The following is a 22,051-nucleotide window of genomic DNA, read 5'->3' as shown; positions in this document are numbered from 1 at the left end:
TTTGTAGCCCAGACTGGTCTCTGCCTGTCCCCGCCTCCCAAGTGCTGGGATTACAGGTGTGTGGCATCGTGCCTGGTTGATGCGTTCATTTTCAGTAAGGGTTGTATTTTGAAAATATTTTTACTGAGTAATGAGAACAAAACACATATCCACGAATTAAAAACAAAGTTTATATCTTTTGTTTCTTTAACTGTGCATGTGTGCATGGGTGCATGTGTGCATGTGTGTGTGTGTGTGCGTGTGTGTATGTGTGTGTGTGTGTGTGTAGGTGTGGAACTCAGGGTCTTCATACTGAGCTACCTCTTCATTTTGTTTTTTTTAATTTCAAGACAGGCTCTTGCCAACTAGCTAAGTTGCATAGGCTGGGTTTGAACTTTGGATTCCCCTGCCTCATCTTCAAGAGTGCTGGTGTTTTTATCTTTATTGCAGAGGTTTTTCAAACAAAAAAGACTAGAGAGACTAGTACAATAAATTCTTAATAATCATCATCTAGCTTCAATAGTTACAAGGTTTTCCATATTATTTCACTTATAACTTACTTTCTTTGGTTTTGTTTGGTTTTGCTTGGGGTTATAATATTTTAAAGGCCTTGCAATTTTTACTTACATTTACACTGTGATCATCACACCTAGTCTTTGCTTAAATACATAAAATTTCCATTGTTGTGGATATTACATATTTTTGTCATTATCTTGCTCAGTATTGAAATTATTTTCAGATTCTTACGTCATATGCAATACCACAAGATGTATTCATTTTATTGTCGCGTGAGATTTCTAGTCTCCAGCTTCAGCTGTCAGCTATATAGTAAATATTTCTTCCCAGTTCCTACAAATTCTGGCAGAGACTTATAGAATTAGTTTCTATGCAATTGGATAGGTGGAAATGGTTGCTTTCCTGTCTTTTATTCAGAAAATGTTTATTAAATATTTATTCTAAACTGAACACTCATTTATAGCAGTCCCTGGAGATACAAGGTATTAGTTAGTTTTTTGTCCCTGTGACAAAATACCTGAGAAAAACCAGCTCAAGGAGGAAGAGTTTAGTTTGGCTCCTGTTTTTAGGAGATTTAGTACATGGTTGTCTGCTCCATTGTTTTTGAAGCCTGTGGTGAGAAAGAGACACCATGGAGAAAGTGTGACAGAAGAAACCTGCTCGATGCATGGCAACCAGGAAGCAGAGAGAAAGGGAAAGAGCCCAGAGGGAGACAGCTCCCAAGGTCACCCCCTTCCTCCAGGTCCTGTCTCCTGTTTCCATCATCTTCCAACAATGCCATCAAACTATGCTTTCATGCATGGACCAATGCACGGATTAAGTTGTAGTAAATACTTCATGACTCAGTCATCATTTTGGGAGCCTCCCCTCTGAACACAAGACTTTCAAGGAATATTTTAGATCTAAACCCCTGTATAACACCAGGATACGAACTGTGTTCACTGGAGAAAATATTGCACTGCATTTTGCCATGGTTCTGCTTTTAAATGTGTTGCACCTGCTAGGATTAGGCTCAGTTGTGAATGGCAGAAACTATACTATTTACCCGGTGTAAGCCAGATAGATGATAATTTCTGATTTATGTAAAAATCCAGATGTAGGAAAGATTTTTACAATGTCAAGAATTTCTAGAAATAATTCGTAAATTGATATTGTGCAACATTTGGAGTAGTGGGACACCCTGCTGTGTCCTGCCTACTTTACCAAGCATTTGTACAGCGTATTCACTCAGTATTGAAATGGGCACCGAGCTTCTGGGTGAGGGGAGGAGGGGGTTAAAGGGTGAAGCCCGTTAGAGGATGCAGCCTAACTATCCTCACAAGCTTTTGCAGAAGCAGAAAGACACAAACCAGCCACAAAGACAGTTGGCAGCACCGACCACAAAGACCCCTGCGTACTTTCCCGAGAACTCCAGCGCCCACAGAGATATTCCTGGTTTTCACAGCTCCACCCCAAAATGTACCTGTTGTGCCTTCCTGGACTGCTGTCCTAGGCCACACACCCATTCCACCCCGCTGTGGTTTTCAGGCTTATAAGCCCATGACTCCCTCTCTTTGGGGTCACACTCTGTCCCGGAGAAAACCCCTCCCCTGTGCCAAATAAATTTCTTCTTCGTGACAGAGTATATCCGCCGTCCCTGTGCAGTTATGGTCTCTCTGACCTTTCAAGTGTGTGTTATCTACTGCGGGCCACTTAGCAGCTTCCTTAGTTATCAAATTGCCTGTTGCAGCATGGCAGTGTTTGTGTTCTAAAATAATATTATAAAGCACAAGAATAGTTAGTCTATCATGGTGCATAATACATAAATTAAAATTTCATGCATCTAAAGGAAAGAAACATGGTATGACATGGGCTGAATCCCTCTTATCTGAGATGCTTGAATTCTTTCATATTGTTGAATGTTTGCATATGCATAATTGTCGATGTCCGCTCCCGGCCGGCAGGAAGGACACACGACAAAGTCTGGCAGTGGACAACCTTTTCTTTTTATTTTCCTTCTCCGTACAGCCTGCCCTGGGATCGCTCCCAGCCGAAGCCTCCTCTGGTCCGCTCCCCGCGGCTCCTTTTGTGCTTCAGTCTGCCCCAAAGCCTCTACCGGTCCGCTCTCTGCGGCTCCTTTTGGGCTTCTACTTCCGGGCTTCTACCTGGCTTCTTCTTCCGCCCAGGGGTGGCACCGGTATATATACGGGTACAGTGTCCAATCATGTTAAAGTGAGCAAGGCAAGCTGATTGGCTAACATCATCAGTTGCCAGGCAGACTATATTGTTGAGCGGGTTGTTTACGCGGTAAGCAGGAAACTAACGTGCTCGATGGGAGGGGCAATCTACCTCAGGCTTCACTCTTTACTACAGGCCTCACGTCCGCCAAGTGAGGCGACCGGGCTCGGGGCTGCGGCTCCCAACATCTCCCCCTATTTTATTTTTTATGAATGTGCGCATCGTAGCCCTTCCTGGACTGGGTGCAGAGGCTTATGCCCTATGCGTAGGCCCACCGTAGGTCCTTGGCTTAGACCCTGGTTGGCCATGCCATGGTCTGCCAAGGCCCTGAGGCCCTCGTCCTTTTTCTAGGGCCAGGCACAAACTGGACGGAACCTGGATGCACACAAGCTTGCACTCATTTCCTCTCCGTAAAGAAATCCCCTCGGAGAGAAATTTAGACCAGGGCAGCATCTAACAGTCCAGCGGCTTACGTGCAGGATGGGGTAGGGCCTGGCTTAGGTCGAGTCGTGCTGGGGAGGCACACTCTTACCCGTCATTGACTCACCTACCCTGCTGTGTATTGTCACCTTATGGAGGAGAATGAGGGATGCCCGCCATATCTAGACTCGGTCGTGGGCCAATTGAGCAAGCCATGCATATGCCTGAGGATCTTCTTGTCCATTTCGGGCTACCGCTATTTCTATTCATCTTATTGGTTGGTCTGTGATGGATCTCCAGTAGGGCAGGTCTGATCTTCAGTCGAGGGCTTTGTTGCCCGTGTCAGTCTCTCCGGTATCCACAGTGGTTCTCGTCCCGGTTCCTGTGGGAAAACACAAACCGCGCCTCGGTTCTAGCTGACCACTGGATCCGGGCCCATCCATTGTCCTGTCAGGACATCTTTCCACTTCACCCACCCTTTATGGTTGGGGGAAGGGTTGCAGTGCTCCACAGCTGGGGAGCGATTATCATTATTTAAATTTAAAAAATTGTGTGTGAATAGTGCCATGGATAATCGTGCCTTTGGGGCCAGGCCTTGGCCTACTCCCCCTTTTTGTTTTTTATTTTTTATTTTTTATTTTTTATTTTTATCTTTTTCGTTTTTTTTTTTTTTTTTTTTTTTTTTTTTTTTTTTTTTAGTGGTACCAGGGATCGAACTGGCGATTGCCTGCTTACAAGGCAGGCGCTTATGCCGCTAAGCTAAATCCCCAGCCCCCATTTCCTCGACCGGCGTTTTTCTCAGCCTGCTCGGCAGAGAACTCTGTGTACCAGGCTCGCCAATCCAGGTAACTACCCGAGGGCAGACACGCCTTTGCCAGCTGAATCCAGTCCGCGGGGGTGAGGGGCCCAGAAGACAGATTCTCCAGCATGGCAATGGTGTAAGGCGCAGTCGGCCCAAAGGTTGTAACTGCATTTTTAAGTTCTCTAATCTGCTTTATCTCAAAAGGCTCCCATGCATTGCGTCCCTGGCCCATAGCTACTTGTACAGGAAATATCCCGTAGGGGCCACTATCTATCCCAGGTGGATGTACCTCATGAGACAAGCGTCCCCCCTGCCAAAGCCGCCTGTAAAAATACCGACCCGCCGGCGGCGGAGCATAAGACAGCGGCCGTGATTGGGCGGAAAATGGGGGCCCGTGCATCACTTCCTGTTCTGGCGAAAGGGGAGAGAGCTCCCAGGCGGCCGCCTCGTGGCGAGGGATCGCCTCCCTCTCGCGCCGGGGAGCGCTCAGGAGCTCTCTACTCCTCCGCAGACCAGGTTGAGCAGAGCGCAATTCGCGGGGCAACGCTGGAAAAGAACCCTGCGACTCCTTATTGAGCGATTTAGGCTCCTGACAGCTGGTCTCTTTGGCCTCCTTGCCATTCAACTTTCCCTCGTCCTCGGAGTCAGACGACTCCGAGGCTAGAGCCCCGTCCTTCTCCTTAGCATCTTTGTTCCCCTTGACGGGCCCCTCTCGGGAGCTCCCCGACTGGGCCTGCTCAAATACCCTGCGTACTTTTGTAAGCTCTTGAGAGCTTTCTCCACAACCACCCTCGCTCTTAGTGTTGCTACCTAACATGTTTCCCATCTTTTAATATGTTACTCACCGCGTGAGGCCCAAGGAATCCGCCACTTACGCGTGAGCCTGAGGGGAGTCTAAAAGCCCTGTAGGTGCGCGCCACCCAGAGCCCAGGCTTATCCCCAACTCACCTGTCTCGCAGCTCTGTACTGGAGCGTTGTCCACTTCCACGTCTCGGGGGTGATCAGTCCCCGGGCGGGCCTCCAAATGTCGATGTCCGCTCCCGGCCGGCAGGAAGGACACACGACAAAGTCTGGCAGTGGACAACCTTTTCTTTTTATTTTCCTTCTCCGTACAGCCTGCCCTGGGATCGCTCCCAGCCGAAGCCTCCTCTGGTCCGCTCCCCGCGGCTCCTTTTGTGCTTCAGTCTGCCCCAAAGCCTCTACCGGTCCGCTCTCCGCGGCTCCTTTTGGGCTTCTACTTCCGGGCTTCTACCTGGCTTCTTCTTCCGCCCAGGGGTGGCACCGGTATATATACGGGTACAGTGTCCAATCATGTTAAAGTGAGCAAGGCAAGCTGATTGGCTAACATCATCAGTTGCCAGGCAGACTATATTGTTGAGCGGGTTGTTTACGCGGTAAGCAGGAAACTAACGTGCTCGATGGGAGGGGCAATCTACCTCAGGCTTCACTCTTTACTACAGGCCTCACGTCCGCCAAGTGAGGCGACCGGGCTCGGGGCTGCGGCTCCCAACACATAATAAATTTCTGTTCTTTGTAAATTACTTAGCCTCAGGTATTTTGGGATAGCAACAGAAAACATCCTAAGACAATGGACCACTTAACCAGCTTTTGTGTGCCTCAGTTTCATAACTGTGTAAAATGGAATTGGAATAATAGCTCTTGGGTTACTTAGAAGAGTTTGAACATGGAATAGGTTAGTGCGTAAAGAGTAAAGAGCAGTAGCTGGGGTGTGCATAGGTGATCTGGAGGCGCCCCGGAACTCCGCAGGCTGATTAATTCATTCTGCCTTGGTGAAGGGCTGGACCCGTTCAGCACCTGTCTGTCGGGAGGTCATAAGGCATGTCAGGGACAGGGTCAGTGCACGCTGCACACTTGCTTGGTTTTCACAGCCAGCAGTGGCTGATGGTGAGCTTAGATACATCATGCTGACTCATGGGGAATTGGCTGCCCAGGGAAGAAAGAAAAATGCAACTCTTGAAGTCCAACAATCAAAGACTGGGCAAGACCTGTGGGAGGAAAACAACTCAAGGTATGTATATAGATTTTCTTTTCTTGGTTTGGAGACTGGCCATGAACAACACAGAGACAGATGTGAAGCAACACAGCTTCTTAAAGTGTGTATTGGCAGGTTTCAAGACTGATAGCACTCTCATGGGAGTCTTTAACAAGTTCAAGGGTCTGCCTTGCATCTGGCCTCTTGCCTATTCCATGCACAGCTGTAAGCCTGAAAGCAGGTCAGAGTCACCGCAGGAGGCTTTGGGGCTCAGTCTCCGGAGGGTCTTTTGGAACCATGGAGTAGGCTACCCTCCCATCTGCCACACTATCCTTGCCCTGGCCTTTGCCCACAAAGATGCCCTCCATCTTCCCTGGTTTTGCCAGAGAGAGGGTATGCCATCTCAGATTGGCCCAACACGATTCCCTTCCTACTTGCTCTTCTTTGCCTGAGCATTTGGGCAAAGATGCCCAACATCTGAGCATCTCTGCCTCTCCATGACTTCAAACACGGTCCTTCTCTGGTTTGGGACATTACTCCATGATGGGAAAAAGAACTTGTTTCTGGAAGTCCGGAATAAAGGAACACTCAGGAGGTGTACAGTGAACCGTGGAAACATCAGGCCAAGGAGGCATGGCCTTGCTGGAATTCCAGAATGAGAAAGCACAGAAGGGACTTTCTGACTGGAAGAGGAACTGGAGTCTGGGCAGAGGAGAGGTTCCTGAAGGGCTTTGTGGAAAGAACAGCAGCAGCAAAGGGTCTATGTGAAAGTGTAGCCAGTGGCTTGTGGGTAGTAAGGAAAGGTGGGTTTTTGTTGGGGAGTAATTTGATGTAGATTTTCAGATCACTAAATAATAAAATTGAGACTAGAACATACATCTTCTGCCTTCAGTCCTGGGCTTTCTCCAGAATGTCTTTTTTTCCCTCAAGATTACAGAAAATGCTGAAGCAGAAAGAGATCATGGGAATTTGCAGATGTATTTGAGGAAGAAGAAATGCTTGCTTTGATCACAATCAAGTACTTGGTTTGGTAACAGAGGGGTGAGGGGACTTCAGAAGACTCCTGGCTGGGCAGTCAAGAACAGGAATTGTAAAAGCGAGGATTGAGAAGAATGGATACAAAGAAAGCAATTTCAATGCAATTATTAGTAGAGTTAGTGGACTCAGTAATGCAAAGAGCAAGTGTCCAGTCTGGCTCTGGTCACTGTCTCAAGTTTACACCACTATTAAATTGCTGGACCTCACAGCCCGCTCCATAGTAGGGCTTCCTTGAACTTGGAGGGATTTTCAGCGCTGTGATCTTGGGTTAGAAGCTCCACAATGTTTCTAAAGCCAAACCTGGACAGTTAGTTCAGGGAATCGGAGGTGGAGGGCTGATTCTAAACAGCTTTTTGAGGACAGGAATACTCTTCCAGTTTCTCCTGAGTGTCCCATTTCAAAAGCATGCTGGAAAGACTCTTAGCTAGTCATATTCCTGGGATCAACTTAGATTTACTAAATCAGAGCCCCTGGATACGAAACAGAATTATTTATTTGTTTGTCTAGTTATTTAATGGAAAAAAGTAAAGCAAAATTTCAAAACAATAATAGCAGAATAGCAATAATTAATGCATCACATATTGTTATCTTCGAAGTAGTTACTCAGAGTACAAGATACAGGAATAAAAATTCTCCAGATGATATTGGCACAAAACTTTTTTTTTCGGTGAGAAAGCAGTAGTATAATGATCTTGAATTTTTTTCCTTTCCCCTTCTTTTCATTTCCGTCACCCATAGTAGCTCATCTTTCCTTTTGAACAATGTTTTCCCATCTCACAATATCTATTCTACAGCTTGGACCTTATTTACTCTTGTAGTTTCTCATACAGAGAGCCAATATGATATTTATACGTGCAAGTCTGATTTATTTGACTTATGAGTATGGTCTCAGGTTGCATCCATTTATACACAACAGTCTCAAGTTTATCTTTCTGTATGGATAAGTAGTATTCCATTATATAAAAAGATCACATCTTTTTATCCATCCCTTGGCTGAAGGGTATTTTGAGTTGTTTTCAAAATTTAGCTATTCTATAGAATATGAAGTTATATTCAAATATTTCAAGGAAAAAGATACTATGGTAACTACTATTAAGTCGGGTTATTTGGTGGTGAAGCACTAGGTTGCTGACACAGTCATGCTTTGACCTGTATTGTTATGTTGTTATGTCTTCTTTTATCTCAGTTTCTCCTTTATTCATTAAAAAATTAGTTATTTTTTATGATTTTTTAATTAAGGGGAAAAATTAAAAAAATTAGCAGGATATATTATAGTAACTTTTTTGATTTCCTATTAACTTGATTTGAAGTCCTGTAATACTCCCATGATCTTGTTTTGACTGATTAGACTCTGTTCCATTCTGTATGATAGTATCAAGTTTGAGGGTATAGGCAACTACTTAGAAGGCAATAAGATTCACTAAGATGACCATTCTGCTTTGACTATTATCTCCTTTGGAAGTCCTGTAATGTTTACAATGTTTAGGTTTTATTGGTCTTATTCTCTACTGTTTAGTTCAACTTTATAATACCTAATGAGATAGACAATTCTTTTTAAGGAAGCAAGAGGCATTATGGTAACAATTGTTGATAACCTTGTACTCTGTTTTTACATAATGTGCTATGTCTATCCTTGGTTTTGACTGACAGCTTTGTTTTACCATATTTGACTTTATTCTCTTCCAAAAAAAAGTAATAAGAACTAAGGAGTAATAAAACCCAAAATGTGTAAATTTTGTTGTAAAAAAGAGAGGGAAAAAATGCTCTAAAGGATACAACTGCAAGTGTGTTTAGGGGTGCTAAATAGATGATCACATTAATGTTTTTGGTTGGATCATTGAACACAACTGTTTGCAATCTCACTGTTTAAATGTCCACTTTGTATGCTTTGATACTGTGACTTGAGCAACTATCTCTAAGATGATAATGTGTAATCTATTAACTGGTGATTTCTTACTGGTTTTTTTTTTTTTTTGAGTCTGTATTACTTGTACCCTTACACCACTTTGTTTTGTTTTGTTTTTTCTCTTTTTCCTTTTAAATAAAATTTAACCCTCCCCCCAAATTTAGCTATTATGAATTGTGTTGCTATAAATATGGATGCACATATACTGGTGTGATGTGATGTTTTTAATCCTCTAGATATCCAAAAGGGGAATATCTGGGTTGGATGGGGCCACTAATCCTAGTTTTTAGAGAAATCCCCATAGTGATTTGCACAGTGGTGGCACAAATCTATATTACCACCAACAGTGGAGAAGGCTCCTTTTCCCCCACAGCACCTCCAGTATCTGTTATTGGTCAATTTCTTGATCATAGCCATTCTTTTTGGAGTGAGATGGAATCTCAGTTTTTTAATTTGCATCTCTCAAGTGACAACTGATACTGAATATTTTTTCATATATTTATTTGCCACTTGTATTTCTTTATCTGAGAAGTGTTTAATTACCTCAGATGCTCATTTTTGGATTGGGTCTTTGCATTTGGGGATCTGATTTTTAAAATGTTTTTGTATGTTCTAGATATAAGTAGTTTGTCTGAGAGACAATTGGCTCAACGTTTTTTCCACTCTGAGTTGTATTTTCACTCTGTTGGTGATTTCTTTTGTTGTGCAAAAACTTTTTAATAACATGAGATCCCAGTTGTTGATTCTTTGAAATATTTCCCATGCAGTTTGGGTTTTGTTTATAAAGTCTCTGCCTACACCTATGTCTTCAAGATTTCTACCTTCCCTTTCCAGTAGATTTAGTGTTTCTGTTTCACTATTCAGATCTTTGACCCATTTATTTTTAGTTTGGTGCATGGTGATAGACTTGGGTCTAGCTGTAGTCTTCAGCATGTGGAGAGTCAGCTTTTCTAGCACCATTTGTTAAGGAAGCTATCTTTCTTCCAGTGACTCTGTTGGGCCCCTTTGTTGAAGATGAAGAGGCTGAGTGTGTTTGTAGTTGTGTCCATGTAAGTAAATGTATTCCACTGATCCCCTGTTTTTTTCCACTACCATGCTGTTTTTATCACAGTAGTTTTGTGGTGTAATTTCAAGTGAAGGATTGTGGTGCCCCCTGCCTTAACTTTGTTGCCCAGAATTGCTTTTGTTATTCTAAGTCTCTTCTGTTTCCAAATGAATTTAGAAATTTTTTTTTGTTCCTGCGAGGCATGCTGATGATTATTTTGATCATTAAATCTGTCTAATAGTTTTTGAAGTATGTCTATTTTTACTATGTTGGTTCTGGCTATCCATGAACAAGGGATCTCTTTCCATTTTCTGATATTCTCTTTGATCTTTTTTTAGAGTATAATTTTCAGTGTATAGATATTTTATTTCCTTTATAAGATTGATTCCTAAGAATTTCATTTTTTTGAACGGTATTGTGAAGGATGTGGTTTCCCTAATTTCTCTTTCAGTGAACAGTTTTTTTGTGTACAGGAATGCTATTGATTTTTGAGTGTTGACTTTGTATCCAGCTACACTGCTGAATTTGGTTGTTAAATCTATAAGTTTTTCTGGTGGAATTTTTGAGGTCTTATGCGTAGAGTACCATGTCATCTGCAAATAAAAATAACCTAACATCTTCTTTTCCTATTCTTATTCTTTTATTCCTGTCTTTTGTGTAATTACTCTGGCTAGTGTATCCAGACGTATATTAAATAATAGTGGTCAGAGTGGACATGTTGTCTTGTTTCTGATTTTGAAATGTAAGCTTTAACTTTTGACCCTGTAGTATGATGTTAGCTATTGATTTGTCATAGATGGCTTTTATCAACTTCAGATGAAGACCATCTATTCCAATTTTCTGCAGGGTTTTTTTTGTTTATCATGAAAGGGTGTTGGACTTTGTCTGCATTTACTTAAAGATGCCTTATTGCTAATACGTGTTCTATTTTGGAGAACATCCCATATACAGCTGAGAAGAATGTGTATTTTGGTGTTATGGGGTAGAACACTCTATAGATATGTAAGTCCATATATTCACAGGTTTGGTTTAATTTTGATATTTACTTGTTGAATTTTTGCCTACTTAATCTACTTGTGAGAGTGGGGTATTAAGGTCCCCATAACAATTCTTTTAGTGCTTGATTTTTAATGCCTATTTTGTTTTATGTAGTTGAGTGTACTGTTATTTGGTGCATATATATGTTTATGATTGTTATGTTTTCTTTTTGCAGTTCTCCCTTAACAAGTATAGTAACCTGTCTGTCTCTTTTGATCAGCTTTGGCTTGATGTTCATATTGCCTGCAAATAGAATAGCTAGCTACCCCTGCTTTTCATCTGCGTTCCAGTGGCATGGAATATTGTTTGCCATCCTTTGACTTTCAGTCCAGGAATTTATTTTTGAGTTAAATGTTTGTTGATTGCAGTATATTTTTTGATCTTGTTCCTTGATCCATTCTGCCAGTCTGTTTCTTTTATTTGTGAGTTAAGATCATTTACATTGATGGCTATAAATGGTGTGTTGGGTTATCTTTTTCATGTTACTTTCCTGCTGTGGTTCCATCTTTTTAATTCTTACCTTAACTGGTAGCTTCTTTCTATTGGTGGTCTTGTTACTGTGGTCTTTATTTTTTTCTTCTAATTATCGTTCAGCACATTATTCAGAGCTGATTTATGGTTCATGAATTTGTTCAGTGGTTCTTAGTCCCTGAAGCATCTTATTCCTCCATCTGTTTTGAAAGGTTTTTGCAGGGCGTATCAATCTGGGTTTAAGGTTTGTTTTCTTTTAGGCTTGAAATCCCTCACTCCAGGCTCTCCTTGATTAGAAGGTTTGTGTTGAGAAGTCTGTTTTGATTCTGATGTACTTTCTTTTATAGATGATTTGTTTCTTTTCTGTAGCCACTTTTAATATTCTGTTCTTGTGCTGAATTTCTGGAATCTTGACTATTATATGCCCTGATGTAGATTCCTTTTAGTGATGGGTACTTAGAGTTCTTTGTGCTTCATTTATTTGTATGTCAAATTCTTTATCCATGTTTGGAATGTTTTCTGCCATTCTTTATTTCAAGTTTTTTTAAATGGCTTTTTTGCTGTCTCCAGCTTTCTCATTTACTCCAATCAATCTTACATTGTTCTTCCTTGCTTCATCTTATAGCTGTTGGACTGGTTTTTCATGCTTTCTTGCTTTTTTAATGATATCTTTCTTTTCAAGGTCACTAGCTGCAATCCTGTCCTCTAGATCTGATATTCTATCCTGTCCTTCTTTCACTCTGTTGTACATACTTTCAACGAAGTTTTAAATCTGGATTTCTGTTTGGATCTGTTTCATGGATTCAATCTCTTTCCTGTATTGGGCATTCATGATTTCCATTGTTTTCTGAACCCTTGTTTCACTCCTGTTACTATCATTTCAGAAAGTTCCAGTCGTTGGCTTCAAATTTCCTCCATCTCACTGTGCTCTGGATTTGTCCTGGGTGGGTTGTGGATCTGGTGTTGCATTTTTTCCTGTGTCTTCTCATCTTTTGGTTTCTGTTTTCTATTTTGTATTTTATTTTGTTTTCTGTGTTGATGCTTGCAGATTTTTTATGTAGGTGGCTTTCTCCCTAGCATTGAGGTTTCTCTAGGAACAATCTGTTCCTCAGGGACGTCTTCTAGATATAAGTGGTTCTTGGTTTTTGTGTCTATCTTAAGAACCTACCTTCCTAACATATTAAGAATGAGAAGTTGTTATGTATTTGGCTTAGTACCCAGTGCTTTGGTAGTGTACGATGGTAATGGTTGTGACCCATACAATTTTACAGTGTGGTCACACAAGGGGAAAAGCTGATTCTAGAAGGGAAGCCATCATGGCTAACGTAGTACAGCGAACAGTATCTATAGTCTGAAGCACACACTGGCTACTGGCAAACTGTGCTGTTAATCTGATACCTTTAACTATGGGAGCAAATCTACAGTCATGTAGCAGAATCCAGTTTATACTAGAAACTTGTATTCAATGATTCTCCCCTTAGTGGACTGTTTTTACCCCATTGTGGGGGAGGAGGCATTTTTAAGAGGGATAGAGCCCATGATAGAGGAGGAGGTAAATATAGCAGGAGCAAGGCTGAAGGGCAGAGCTGATCACCCAGGCTTTGGGAAACTGGAGGACACACACAGGAGGGAAGAATGAAGGAGAAAGCAAAGGAGTATTTAAGCAAGCCAGAAAGAGAAGAGGCAATGTTTGCTCACACGAATGTGTCGTAAAATCAAGTGAGATAGTCGATGAAAGAAAAGATTAATAGAAAAAAACTAAAAGTAAAGTGAATAAATCTAAGTCATGAAACAAGAAAAGGGAGAAAAAACAAAATCCAAAAATAAGCATAAAAACCAAAATGAAATGAAACAAAACCTTCCACCCCCAAACCAACCAACCAACCAAATAAAAACAAAAATAAATAAACAAAAAAACCCCAAGCATACAGGAAAAAGAAAGCCAATCAAACAAACAGAGAAAAATAAAAATAGTAATTTCCTCTGGTGTCTACACTTCTGTGGTTGGTCCAAGTCAGATTCCGTAATGTGCTGAATAATCTAGCCAAGTTTGCAGTGGAATTTGTGCTGACAATGGGCTGATGTCGGCCTCTGGATGTGGGTGCTGGCACTGGTCTTCTGGAGTTCTCCCTGAGCCCTTAGATTAAGAGAAAAAAATCACACCGCCACCTGCTCGCTTGTATTCCACATGTCTATACTGAAGCATGAGCTGGTTCACCTCATTTACCAACTGCTGGTTCTCACTCTGCTGTTTTTGATTTTTCCATGCTGCTGGTCCTGCCTGCCCATCTAATGTGCTCCTGCCAGGGCTCTGATGTGTTACTCTAGGCTCCTGCCTGGGTTAGGCTGGTGTGAGCACCACCTCTGGGTCCTTGGTGGATCACTGGGGATTCCTGCTTGGGCTGGTCTGGCCATGTGCACCCCTGCCAGGGCCTTGGTGGGTTGCTGGGAGTTCCTGCCTGGGTCATGCTGGTATGTGTGCCAGACTTTCCTAGTTATGTGTGTCTTTTCAGAATTCTGGATGATTCTGACACTAAGGATGTGGACCACTGGTGTCATTTGTCTCTGAAAATGGCTGTGTCTTGCCCAGAATAACTGAACTGTTAAAACAAATAAAATCCATTATCTCATTTCCTTCTCCAAGAGCAGAGATCCCAAGTAAGGTCATGCATACAAAATACCCAGTATGGGACCCAACACTTAGTACCTGTTATCTCGTTAGGGTTGGGGGGGGGGGAATCACTCCAACATGCATATTTGGGGACAGCATCTTTGGAGACAGCTGGGCTTATCAAGGGGGAGAACCAGGGCAGACAGGTCAGGGAAATGAGGTAATTGTTGATGTCACAATCCCCTCTTTTATTCTGGATACCTGGCTCTTGAACCACCTCAGGGCACAGCAAAAGGATGATGGATGCAGTAAACAGAAGACCAAGGGGGACATGGGATTGAGAACCCTGGGGACTGTAGGAGGCTAGAATAAACACCATGCAGCAGAGCAGGATGGATAACCAAAGAAAGATGGGCAATCACAGAAAACTCACAGGTAATTGCTTGGGTGACACCTTTCTCATGTCTGGGTTTCCAGAGTGGGAGGATCAGGGAGAATTTAGAAAGGCACACACACCACTCTGAGGAGGGCCCACCCTTCCGGGGACATGCCCTTTGCTCCTTAAAGGCTCCCAAGTCCTCAGGATTCCTTGCCTTCAGTGGTTCCCCATCAGGTCACCCCTGAAACTTAGTAAAACATGCTGATGTTCAAGCCTTGCCTCATCCCCAGAATTCTGCTTTACTCTGTCTGCAGAGAGCCGGGGTTTGGATATATACCTATAAAAAGGTTCAAGCGGTTTTACTGTGTAGTCAGGGCTCACAACTCTACTGAAACAAGAAATCAAAACAAAACACACAGACATATACACGAGTGTTTCCTTCAGAGGGGTGGAGGTGAGGCACTTGTGTGTTGATGTCCCCCACAGATGTATGACCAAATCTGAGAGAGCTCGGGACCAAAAAGTACATTCAGTAAGACTGACATACACCTTTATGATTAAGAATCTATAAGGAAGAAGATAATTAAGAGCTACACAAAAAAGAGATTTTTTTACAAAGTAATAATTAATATGACATTGCTTCTTTAAAAATAATTCAGAATACATAAAAAGACATACGTAAGTAAAATTTTAAAATAGTAAGAGATCTTAGGTACCCTAGTATGGATTGGGATAAGAGAAAGAGGAAAGCAGTTAAGAGATGCATGTGGGAAGGCTGTGTCCTCTTCCTAGGGCTTGGTGAAGGCTGACCCAGTATCCAGGCATCTGCTGCAGGCAGTGTTCCCTGGCCTCATGCTGGCCATGATAGTAGCTTTGGCTTTGTACTTGCTGCAGTGTGAAAGAAGTGGGTGACCTCTATTAAGATCGTGGGGAACCAGAGCTCCTGGGTGCAAACTCAGGGCCTGCCACTCGTCTGGGAAGATGTTCACTGACTGTCTTGGGTCAGAAAGCAAGTCCTGCACAGCTGATCTTCAGGTCCCCTTCCCTGACTGGATCTCCTCTCAGGGAAGTCTTCTAACTGCAGGATACAGAGTGGGCTTTTTTCTCAAATGCAAAACCTTCATGCAGGGTGAAACCTGCATCTGCCCTTTGGTAGAGCAATTCTAAGATCTTTATTTCCTCGTGGCACTGGTAAGGGTCTGGAGGCCTCATGTGGAGCTCTGTGAGCTGACCTCACAATGGATGGCCCTGGAGTTCTGTAGTGGTCAGCCTCGTTGGGACTAACATACCTGACAAAAACAACTTAGAGGTAGAAAAGTTTATTTCGGCTCTCAGAATCAGGGTGTTTAGTCCATAGTGGGCTGGTTCTAAGGCAGAAATATCATGGTGGAAGGGGATGCCAGGCGAAAGCTGCTTAATTTATGGCAGCCTATGGAAGCTGAGAGCCAGGAGGAGATAACAACCTCCAAAGACAACATCTTCGGTGACCCAATTCCTCCAGCCGGGCCCCACTTTCTATCAAGCTGTTAGCGTCATAGGATTCATCCACTGATGACTGTAATTCCCCCATGATCCAATCATCTTCCCAGAAGTTTCTTAAGGGTTCCCTACTCATCTCCCCTAGCCAAAGTGAGGGCCCTTTGGCTGCCAGATAGGAATGGATTACTACGCGCGTGTGTGTGTTTCTCTGTGTATGAATTGTATGTTATTGTATGTCATTGTGTTTGTGTCCAAGTATGTATACATGTGTATCTATATATGTATATGGAGGTTTCTTTGTGTGCATGTGTGTTGGTATCTGTATATTTCTATCTGTGTATCAGTTCATGTGTCTGTATATCTATGTATTTCTTCTTTAATTGTGTATCTGTGTGTATGTCAGGGTGTTGGTGTAACTGTGAGTGCCTACTCACACTTTCTAAGGTCCTTACTGACCGTGCTTTCTGCCACATGTTCCCGGCTGGCCCCTCTGGCCCACAGCTGTGGACAGGCCGTGAGGACGGACGCAGTGCCTTGGGGAGCTAGCAAAGATCAGCAGCTGGTACTGCTATTCCCTGATGGATTTTGGCAGAGAAAAGGAGAAAAATGGGGTCAAGCAAAGAATGTTCTAGAGAGGAGACTTGGGAATTTTGGAAAGGGAAAGAAGGAGGGGTGTGATGGAGGAGGACATTTGAGAAATGCTGGTGAGGGGGGCAGAGGGAGGGAACTGGAGAGGGGTGAGGAGCTACAGCCGAGGGCCCAGGAAAAGGGCACAGAAAATAGATGCTGGTGGTCATGGCTCTCCAGAACCTAATGGACCTTTCAATTTAGCTTACTAAGTCCAAGGCTCCAGTGTTGTCACTCAATGGTCAGCTCCCATAAGCACAGGAAGTGGACAGGAGCTCATGCATACACTCACATCCAATTCTTCTTTTGACTTTGGCCAGGGACCAGCTTAGCACAGGGGCCAGTCTCTGCCTTTGAATGGTTTCAGATCCATTTGGGTCACAGATACATGAGCCTCTTAAACCTGAAGATCTGTTTGCCCAGCAGTCTTCGGCCCTACCCAGCCCATCTCCATCCCATCCCCACCCATGTCCCCAAGCTGTGGACTCTCCACTAGAAAAAAGTGAGACCAGGAGAGGTCAGTAACTGGCTAAAGATCACAAAGCTAGCCACTGCTGGACCCACGTGTTCAAATTCTAGACTTCCACACTACATCGCAATGACATTGTTTCCTCTACACAGTCCAGTCCCGCTCTAATGCATGATCTTCAAATATGGCTTTGTAGGGGCTGGGGATTTAGCTCATCAGCATAAGCACCTGCCTTGCAAGCAGATAGTTGTGAGTTTGATCCCAGGTACCAATAAAAAGGAAAAAGACAAAAACAAACAAACAAACAAACAAAAACAAATATGGCTTTGAGCCCCTTCCACCTGCTGGACCTGCACTTTAGCTGAATCAAATTTCAACCAGCCTTTGAATCTCAACTCAGACTTTTCCAATAGCTACGGGCCACTGGCCAGACCCTTGCTCTGGACCCCTAAACCTTCTGCGGCTTCCCCAGTGCCATTTGTCCTCAGGCCACTCGTATGTCCCTGATGACAGAACAGTTAGGCAGGCAGGAAGGTGGACTTGGGAGAGGTGCTGAGAAGGAAGTATTTCAAGTTGGAGTGGCCAACACAGCATCTGGTGGCCTCTAGTAAAGGCCGTGCTGGGGAATCCCCTGCAGATATGGCAGCTGGAGGGCAGAGTCCCACCGGTGGCTGACAGAGGGTGGCGCTGTGTTGAGTGTCCCTGTAAGTCAAGGAGAAAGGAGAAAGCCCTGGCTAAGTTTCAGTGAATGCCTGGCTGAAATCAGATACCAGGAATGTGTCCCAGGTCAGGCCTGTTGCCTGGGAAATACTTAGCCTGCTTTGATTTTCAAATTTTATTGCTCATTTCTCAAATGTTTATTTTACCTGTGTAATTCTTAAGGTTTTTTTAGGAACTTGGGAAAGAATGATCCTGTTTTGGTTTTAGGTACTCATGGCCTTAGAGAGATGAGCAAACTTGCTAATCACCACCTAAAAGACAGTGATGGATGTCCAGATCTGGTTGGTTTTTTTGGTGGGTTCAGGCTACCCTGTGGTATATTCTCAGTCACTATAATCACATAAAGACCACCCTCCCACATCCTGTTTCCTCCTTGTTTTCCACATATCTGATCCCCCCACCCCTCCTTCCAGAGCTAAGGACTGATACTGAATAGAATCAGCCACCCTAATTCACACCCATACCCACACACCCTACCTGCGCAAGCAGCATTACAATTATGCATTCTGAGAGTGCCTGGATCCTAGGTGACGTCCAGCAATTCTAGAATATCTTCCATTTCCCACATTTTAGCCATTTTTGTTCTATTCCTGCTCACTACTACCCACTCCCTTCCCCTGTACTGTCTCAAAACTTCCTTCTAGCCTCAAAAGGAAACTTCTAAAAATTTGAAATACATATGAAATTTACAAAGCAAAGACAAACAGTTTACATCTTTAAGACTGATCACAGTCATTGGGTAACATTTATCCATACCTAAAAATAGGAAACTGCCAGCCCCTAAAGCATCCCTGGACCCCCCCATCCATCAGTATCCAACCTCTGAGTCTTAGAGGTAACTACAGTCACCCTCAGTATTTTGCAGGTTTGGTTCCAGGATCCCAGGGAAGATAAAGATAGGCTGACGCTCAAGACCCTTATATAAAAATGGCATAGTATTTGTATACAGTATATGCCTATCTTCCTGAATGCCTTCAATCATTTCTAGATTATTATAGTATCTACTACAATGTAGATAAGATGAAAGTGGGTAAGGAATGGTGATTCAAAAACATTTGCATATTCAGTACAGACACATTTTTTTTCCTGGAAATTTTCTTTTTTTTTTTTATTAAAGAGAAAAAAAAGAAAGGAAATAAAATTAAAAAAAAAAAAACAAAGCAGTAAAAGGGTACAAATACTACAGAATTCCAAGGAAAAAAATACAGTAAGATATCATTAGCTAATAGATTACAGTCATCTTTGAAATAGTTGCCCAAATTATAAAATTAAAGCATGTAAAGTGAACATTCATACAATGAGATTGCACACAATGCCGATCAATGATCCAACAAAAGTTCAGTAATATGGATTTCCATGCTACACACTCAAACATACATGCAGTTATATCCCTTAGACCATCTTCCTTTCCTCTCTTTTTAATAACAATTACACTTTTTGGGTTTTTTTACTCCCACAATTCTTATTATTTTTTGGAGAGAATAAAACCTAACATGGCTAAACAAAACAGAGTCGGTTAGAACAAAAGGATGGGCATGGTACATGATGTAAAAATAGAATATCAGGTGATCTAAAATGGTTACCATTGTGCCTCTTGCTATTTTTTAAAAAAGTTGCCTATATCGTCAGGTATGGTAGAATTGATCAAAACAGTACAGAACAAGACCAATAAGACCTACACTGGAGACCTTACAGGATTTCAAAAGAAGATAATAGTCAAACCATAATGGACGTCATAGTATATCTTATTGCCTTCAAAATGGTTGCCTATATCCTCAAACTTGATACTATCAAACAAAACAGAATATAGAATAATCAGACAGAACAAGATGGGGAGAGCAATACTGGGGTTCAAATCAGGTTAATAGGAAAACAAAAAAGTTACTATAATATGTCCCACTATTTTTTAATTTAGTTTTCCCTTAATTGAAAAAAAATGTAGAAAAAAATAGATTAATTTTTTAAAAAAGGATGGGATTGAGGTAGAAGAGGACATTGTATTAGAACAACACAGGTCAGAACCGAACTATTTAAGCATCATTGTGTTTCATCCCCAGATAATTTAACATAATAGTAGTCTCTATAGTGCCTCCTTCCTTGAATTATTTGAGTATAACTTCATATAATAGCATCAAGCATATCAAGTCAGTGTGAAGCTATTCAGGAGAATGAAGAAATTACAGGGTATTTAGAACCAGTTAACAGAAAACGAACAATGGTTTCTATATTATCTCTTTGCCTATAAAAATTTTTGTTTATACTATCACATATAGTAAAATATAGTAAGATATCACATGTTAAAACCAGTGGAAACAGATGTACAACAGCTTGGTGGGACTTCAAAACAAGATGATATTAAACCAGCACTAGCTTTTATGATGTGTTCTTTTCTTCAGAATAGCTGTTCGTACTATTACCGATACTAAAATCGAATAACCCAGGCTAAAACCACTGCAATTAATGAGTGATAACATTGTATGGATTAAAACCAATATGATTGGGAATCATGTTTACCATATAATTTTATGTATTCTTATCATTTCTTACACTATGGAAACTATTCGGTATTTATACATGTGAGTTTGATTTATTTCACTTATGAGTATGGTCTCAAGTTGCATCCATTTATTTATAAATATCTCAATGTGATCATTCTCCTGGAAATTTTCAACCCATAGCTGGTTGCATTCATAAATGTGGAACCTGCAGATAGGAAGGACTGATTGTACTTTCTTGAATTGATGGTAATCATTCCCTTGATCTACATCAAACAAAGGTATTCCTAAGCACCAAAATTTGCCTGTTTTAAAACCTTATATAAATGTTTTGACTCTTATGCCTGCCTGGCTTCTTTCTTCACCATTGTGTTTGTGACGTTCATTAATGTGGCTGCACATAGGTCTAGCTTATTCTTTTTCTTTGCTGTATTGTAGGACCTCAGCGGTGTGAACCTATTGCACAGTGCTGCAGTGGGTTACTTGTATCATTGAAAGCTCTAGAACGTGGTCAGCATTGTTCTAAATAGATATTTGCATTATTTCTGGTATTTTGTTATTAAAAATTGTGTGGTTATAAGCATTCTTGACCTTAGTTTTTCATGTTGCACATATCTGAATTTTAGAGTGAAATTGTCAGGGCACAGAGTGGGTACACATGCATCTTTAGTAGATGATGTCCAACTTATAAGGAGACACTAAGGTACCCAGTGCTGATCCCAGAGTGTCATAATGTGAAATCCAGCAATACTATTATTCTGTGTTCAGAATGATTTTAGTTTGTTTTGTTTAATTTCAACATACATGAAGGTAGTCAGCTATTTTGAAGAGAATGAGAGACACTATGATAGCCACTGTCGACTTCCTTATTGTCTGGTCTTGAAGACCTAAAATGTCTTCATCATTCTATTCAGATCAGTTTTATACTATGTTGTTTTGTATGAATTCGCTGTATGTGAAGACATGGACAACTATTTGGAAGAAAACAAGAGACAATGTGATAGACAGTGAAGATCTCTGATTGTCTTTCTTTGAAATCTGTGTCTCTTACATTGTTTTCATATGTTCTGTTTTGTTTTAACTTTACCCACTTTAAAATAAAATTAAAAACAAAACCCACCTTTTAAATCTACGCTTCTATTTGTGGTGTGTGAGTGTCATGTTCTTAGTGTATTGCTTCCCCCCACTTGGTATGTTCAGCTTTAAAGATGTTAGCTCTTTTTGGGGGGTCTGCAGTCATTTCTCATTAGGCTGTTAATGCAAGTTTCTGGGAGTCTGAGAATCTTTGTCTATTTTATTGCTTGGGAAGCATCTTTTATGTTTAAACTCAAATATCTTGACCAATCTTTTTTGTTTGGTCTTTTTTCTACCTTTGTAGGATTTTTTGTTTTGTTTAAGGATTTTGTGTATAGCCTTATTTTGCTTATGTGGACTATACCAATCTCCTAATTTGATCCTTGTCTTTGTTCTTTTCATAATCTTTTTATGGACAGGAAATCTTTTTATATTCATGAGCCTAGAGATATTTTATCATATTGTCTTCTAGAAGCTGTATGGCTTCACTTCAAACTTTCGGAACTGTGACCCACCCAATACTGATTTTTGCTCACAGTGATGGAGTAGAAGTTAACATAGTTATTATTGTGTATTAGTATTCAAACCGTCTTCTATAATTTATTAAGCATCCTGTCCTTTACTCATTCCTCTGATATGCTGGACTTTTATTTACTATTACTATTACTATTATTGCTACAATACTACTTTGTCTTAATTACTGTGGTTTATATAAGTTTCATATAAGCACACACACATATATATATATATATATATATATATATATATACAC

General features: G+C 41.6%; 1 protein-coding gene and 1 long non-coding RNA gene across 2 annotated transcripts in view; one reads left to right on the top strand and one right to left on the bottom strand.

Annotated features, from left to right (window-relative positions):
- Positions 1–2,464: 2,464 nt before the first annotated feature.
- On the bottom strand, positions 2,465–5,446 carry LOC134474310 (uncharacterized). Its single transcript, XR_010045100.1, has 2 exons — positions 4,883–5,446; positions 2,465–3,514 (listed from the first exon to the last, which is right to left on the bottom strand). It is a non-coding gene; the product is annotated as an uncharacterized LOC134474310 (long non-coding RNA).
- An 8,822-nt stretch (positions 5,447–14,268) lies between these two features.
- The window catches only part of Cdrt4 (CMT1A duplicated region transcript 4), a 44,813-nt gene continuing 37,030 nt past the window's right edge, over positions 14,269–22,051 (top strand). The window contains 1 exon segment of the mRNA XM_063241662.1: positions 14,269–14,471. Coding sequence (XP_063097732.1) covers positions 14,414–14,471 — 58 coding nt within the window. The 5' untranslated portion in view covers positions 14,269–14,413.

This window comes from Cavia porcellus, unplaced genomic scaffold (assembly GCF_034190915.1).
Source record: "Cavia porcellus strain 051 isolate PalLab524CR breed Dunkin Hartley unplaced genomic scaffold, mCavPor4.1 scaffold_32, whole genome shotgun sequence".
Taxonomy (NCBI): domain Eukaryota; kingdom Metazoa; phylum Chordata; class Mammalia; order Rodentia; family Caviidae; genus Cavia; species Cavia porcellus.
The sequence above is the reverse complement of the archived record's forward strand: the minus strand, read 5'-3'. Positions and strand labels throughout refer to the sequence as shown.